The sequence below is a fragment of the Rutidosis leptorrhynchoides genome, chromosome 1, assembly GCF_046630445.1.
Source record: "Rutidosis leptorrhynchoides isolate AG116_Rl617_1_P2 chromosome 1, CSIRO_AGI_Rlap_v1, whole genome shotgun sequence".
Lineage (NCBI taxonomy): Eukaryota > Viridiplantae > Streptophyta > Magnoliopsida > Asterales > Asteraceae > Rutidosis > Rutidosis leptorrhynchoides.
Genome location: NC_092333.1, coordinates 718170909 through 718176946, shown reverse-complemented (window position 1 = coordinate 718176946; position 6038 = coordinate 718170909). Strand labels below are relative to the sequence as shown.

At 32.7% G+C, this 6038-nt stretch overlaps 1 protein-coding gene across 1 annotated transcript; it reads left to right on the top strand.

The window, feature by feature from the left end:
* The first annotated feature begins 3200 nt into the window (after positions 1-3200).
* Positions 3201-5696, top strand: LOC139886269 (AP-3 complex subunit sigma-like). Its single transcript, XM_071870038.1, has 6 exons — positions 3201-3330; positions 3432-3474; positions 3854-3915; positions 4995-5091; positions 5191-5261; positions 5387-5696. The coding sequence occupies exons 1-6, from the start codon at positions 3262-3264 to the stop codon at positions 5459-5461; spliced, it is 417 nt and encodes a 138-aa protein (XP_071726139.1). The 5' UTR covers positions 3201-3261; the 3' UTR covers positions 5462-5696.
* Positions 5697-6038: the final 342 nt, after the last annotated feature.

Below are 6038 nucleotides of genomic sequence, written 5' to 3'. Positions count from 1 at the left end.
GCAAAATGACGAGATCAAATTCATCAAGATATTAATAAAAATTCATTAGCTTTCCAAAATGAAAATTCATCAAGATACTTTAACAATGGCTAGTTAGGTAGGTGTTGGGATCAAAATGAATATCTGTTGCATAAAAAACTAAATCCAGTCCAACAATCTTTCATGTATTTTCTAAAAACTTTATAAAGAGATCATACTACTAATAGAAGTGATATAAGTAAAACTTGCACATGCCAATAGGCACTGCCGTTTCTTCATGCTTCATAAAACACATCCAATAGTAGAAACCTAAAACTGGCTACAAGATGAACATGCATATGATTAAATATACATAATCATCTTCACTAAGACAATAAATGAGCAATAAAAGAGTTTACATAATCATCTTCACTAAGACAATAAATGAGCAATAAAAGAGTTTACACACCTGAACCTTCATTTCGCTACCTTTCTACACAAAATCACTATTATATTGGTCGAAAGTTGGAACCAAACATTGAAGTCTTGAAAAGATGCTCCACTGTAAGGGCAGTAGTTGCTAGAAAACCCGTGTCAAACAAGTACATATATGTTGAGTTAATAGAATCATAAGATAAAGTTTACGCATTAACTTGAAGATAATTACCTATTTATCGCTCACATTGATCAACCCACATGTCTAAATCTTATCAGGACACTTTAGAATTAGTGTATACAAAATTTGTTGTTATTTAGTATTAAAATTTGTTGTTATCTCAAATTTATATACCAAGCACTGATATTTAAAATTGATTTTTTGTAAGCTTGATAAAAATTACCTACAGAAGAACCGCTAGTGTATAAAGGTTAGAATTCGCCAAATACACCGACAAGTTTTTAGTCGATTTCATGGTCATCTCATTTGCAGTATTGTGTAACGATCAGCTGGCTATGGAGAACGACTGGATCGAAACAGAGTAAGACAGGCCCGTCTGCAAACATTAATTATTTAAGCTTACTTCAACGTTATTAACCAAAATCTTTGATAAAAAAATGCTAAACAAAATTGTACTGTGCTGCAGATGTGAAATGTGGTTACGTATCCAGCATACTTTGAACCTACACAACAATACAAAAGTATTATGAGAAGTGAAAAAATAAAAATTAATGAGAATAAAAATATATATATAAAAAAGCAGAAAATGAATGAAAGCTACTTACTTTTCTTTAGTCCTGCAGGCTTTGCAAGCAAAAGGGAATTAACAAAAACACCCACATTTTCACATAAAGCCTTTTTTGTAAAACTTACCTGATTCATATATTTAAAAAAATCATTACTCACCCGCAACATGAACATAATTCGAAGGAGAATTAAGTAGTTATACCTTTCCAAGACCAACATGAACGATAGCAGACTTATCTTTTTTAAACTTGATATTTATCTTTGCATCTTTCACTGTCGTTGTTGAAAGATCAGTGGTCACATAACCATCCGGTACAACTGTACAAGCAGATGAAACATAATACAGAGTAATTCGATTACTAAACAACAACATAGTAGCTTTCAAGATGAAATTAAAATAAAAATCAAAACTGTGACTCACTCTTGCATTTGGTGTCAAACGATTTAGTTGATATCAATGATCCTTCCGGCCACTAACATACGAAAACAAACATACTACATAAATCAGTGATCCTTCTGGCCATATCCTTTCCAATTCTCTCTTGATGCCCTAATACTTGCACTAATCATCTAAATATACGCATAATAAGACTTTTAACATAGAGAATGATTAGTTCAATTCATACACACTGCTTGAAGTTTCTGATTCATTAGTGCATAAATAATATTGTGTTAGCTTAAACACTTAAAGATACAATTCCATAATAACTAAACACATAGCCTCAAAGCCTATATGTAGCCTGATCTGAGTCAACAAACAACACATGAGCCTAAATTACACATATGTATGAAGAATTCCACATAAAAATTAAGAAGAATTGACTTTGTAACCCTAACATTTAATCGGAAAATTGCACAAATTACTCAATCAAACAGCATCAATTAACATCGAAACCGTAAATAAATGAATTAACCGAACAAAATGAACATAATCGAGCATATGAACAGATCTTAAAACGAAATAATGAGTCTACCTGCTCGTATCATCCGATTTTAAACGAAGCACTTGAACTGACGAATGATTTGACGAGCCCTATCTGCTTCAAAGCATCACGAACGAATTTATTGACGAACAATTTGACGAACGCTATGGATTAGGAATATCGTTAAACCTAATTTAGCCAATTCGTGGTTCGAGATATTAGAACTTGATTGATCTGTTTGTTGGACTCCATGAGTAGTCAACATGTGGCTATTGAATTTTATTTACATCTAATTTAGTATTTATATTTATATATTTATATATATATATATATATATATATATATATATATATATATATATATATATATATATATATATATATATATATATATAATTATACATATGTTAAAATATGTTAATTAGATACGAATCAGATCAGAATTGATATTAAATTAGATAACTAACAATAATAATGCTATAATATCTTTAAAACCCCATTCTTTCTAGTGTTTTCTTCAATCTTTTAGCAAAACTACACGTTTTTTAGTGTGTTTAGCTATCCTTAGAAACCTCACATTTTTAAATGTGTACCTCACTTTCATCTTATTCACATTTTTTATCGTGTAAATATTTATATTCGCTTACAAGTGTGAAGATTTGTTAGTACACAATGAAAATCTTTTAAAATTTTAATCACAATCAAAAGCGTAAAAGAAGTTAGAAAAAAGTACACGCTTGAGACAAGCGTGAAGAAAAAAGCGTGTAGAAATAGCACTTTTGTTGTAATGAAAGTACATGGGGAAACCGTTGAGTCATGCCCGCAAGTTCTATATATATTTATTTAGCTTTAGTGTTCAATTTAATAGCGTTATAAAAAAAATTGAAATAGATGGATGGTGAATGAGATTAGCTAATAACGGGGATATTCGATATCCGTGAGAAAAACGGTAACTCCAGAGTTGGTAAATAAATGGGGATCTCCGTTTACTCGTAAAAAAATCCAAGAACCCGACGGGTATAAGTTCGAACTTGAGACATGATTTTTTAACTGGGTTCGAGTCTTGAATTACCTAGGGCCGCTCAAATCCGACCCCATGATAACAGTTTTTTTTTACTTGGTATCCGTTCCAAAATAGAGCTACGCTACATATATATATATATATAGTCGGAAAGTGAACTAACGGCAATCACCTGCGATGATACGAGCGGTTATTATAATCAACGATCAAAGCAATCCTCGCCTCGTCAAATTTTACGATTATCAGGTTGCCTTATTCTCTCCGATCTCCGTAAATTGTAAATTTTGTAGTCATTATTTACCTACCAATTGCTTAATCACTGATTGTGATGTGAAATGAAAAATTAGCCAGTGGAGAAACAACATGAACTCATCCGGAACATCTACGGAGGTTAAATTTACTTTTCAACTTTCTGCTCATTAATCATTATCATTTGTCGTGTTGTTTGAGCTATGAATTGGAAAATATGATGATCTAGCTGAATGGCCGATTTTATTTCGTGTTTTTGCTAAAACGATTATGATTGCTCGTATGTTGCAGTATCATGCTCTGTATAATCTGTCTTGTGATTTTTAAAACCCTAGCTGCTGTTTTTTTTACCTGTCTGGTTCAAGGGTTGATAGTTGTAATTATGAAGTTAAATTTCATTTATCAGTATACTTTGTGCAATGTGCACCTAGTGGATTGTTGTTTTACTGAATTTGTGGATAGATGGTTGACCTCTATGACTTTATCATTGAGGTTAAACTTTTCGATATTTTGAATACAGTTTTATGCAGTAGATCGGAGAATGTGAGCACTTTTGTTCAAGTAGAATCGACTTTTGGTCCGGTATGTTGTGCTTCTTTTGGTAATTTTGTTATAAAATGTTTTGTTCAAGTAATGCAACATATGAACTGTTGGGGTGCAAACATATCCCACATAGGAGGGAGATAAAAACAAATGTATGTATATAAGTTTAAGGGGAAGTCCCTCTAATACCAATTGTTTTTAGAAAAGGATGGACTCTTGGCTTATATTGCAGGACATTGTGTTTGGGCTATGCGATCTTACAAATGGCATCAGAGCTAGGCTATAGCCCGATGTGGTGGACGATGGTGGCCTGAGATGGCGGGAGTATCGTTGAAGGGGAGGCTCGGTGATGTGGTCTTCGGTTTGAGGGGAAGGATTGTTGGGGCCTACCCTTGATTTAGGCTAAGAGCAGTGAATTACTAGTAGATATAAAAGCATTTACCGGTGTTGATCATTTCATCTACTCGTTAGAATTTTACTTTTAGGCAGTCAGGTTTAGTAATCTGTAATATGATGTTTGATCATTGTCTGATAAAATAATCTTAAAACGTGTAACTCACTTCTATTAAACTCAAATAATAAATAAATAAATTGATACTATGAAAAGAGAGATTTATGTTTATAGTAAAACGTTATGAGCCCTCATTCTTTGCAATATAGTTAGATATAAAAGCATTTACCGGTTTTGATCATTTCATCTACTCGTTAGAATTTTACTTTTAGGCAGTCAGGTTTAGTAATCTGTAATATGATGTTTGATCATTGTCTGATAAAATAATCTTAAAACGTGTAACTCACTTCTATTAAACTCAAATAATAAATAAATAAATTGATACTATGAAAAGAGAGATTTATGTTTATAGTAAAACGTTATGAGCCCTCATTCTTTGCAATATAGTTACTAAACTGCTAAGGGCACAAGTAGGTCTACAAATGAAGTCTACCACATGCGTCTCTTGTAGTTGTAGATACTTCTTTTGCTTATTTTACTTTATGGTTATACATATTTAAATACTGGCATTTGTGGGTCTGTTCTACACATGTAACTTACCATTTTCATGTTCTTTAATGTTTACTAGAAACTTTAGTAAAAAAAATATGGGTCAATCTTTCTGCAGGATACCCGACTTGTATACAAGACTTTTGCTACACTATACTTTATTGTCATCTTTGATGATTCTGAAAATGAGCTTGCCATTCTAGATGTTATGCAAGGTATATCTCAAAGTCTCAATATTATAATTTGGTTTTACTTGATAACTTGGATATATCAGGCGGTGTAATGTTCCTAGTATATGATCTAATAACTTTCAGTATTTGTGGAGACATTGGACAAGTGTTTCACTAATGCGTGCGAGCTTGATATCGTCTTCAATTTCAACAAGGTTAAATCTCTTATCCTCTGTTCGTACCACCTTGAGAATGATAATTGGGGTTGTTCTTGATAGGTGTTAGTTCATACTATGTTCTTATACTCTGAATACCGCCTTATGTTTGATTAACCTTGCAGGTACATACCATCCTGGATGAGATTATAATGGGAGGTCTGTTGGAAGCTAAACTTGATTTGGGCTATATGTCTTGAATTTGGGCTCGCAAGTATTCAAGTATTATGGATCAAGATTGTAGTCCATTGTATAGAAACTTCTTGTAAAATCTAGTAGTCAAATGTGTAGAATGATCTTATAAAATATCTAGGTCTAGAAATACTAGAAAATATCTAGATAGTAGTAGATGATGGAGTGATCTAGACTACTCCATTGAGTAGTATAAATAGAGGGCTTTACCCCTCATTTGTAATCAAGCAAATCAAGTAATAAACAAAGCTTTCTAGATTAATCAAACATCTAAATCATCAATCATCTCTTCCTCAAATAATATACCTAGCCTCCTATTTCCAACAAATTGGTATCAGAGCTTGGTTCGACAAGATGATGGCCAACAATGTCATCACGTTTCCTCGCCTCACAAAGGATAACTATGATCGATGGAGCATCCAAATGAAGACATTCCTAGGTGGACAAGACCTATGAGAGATTGTGGAGGAAGGCTATGAGGAACCTACAGAAAAAAGTTCTCTCAGCAAGGAGAAAAAGCTATTGAAGACCAACGATCAAAAGGCTCTTTCCATCATCCAACAAAGTGTAGATGATGGAGCTTTT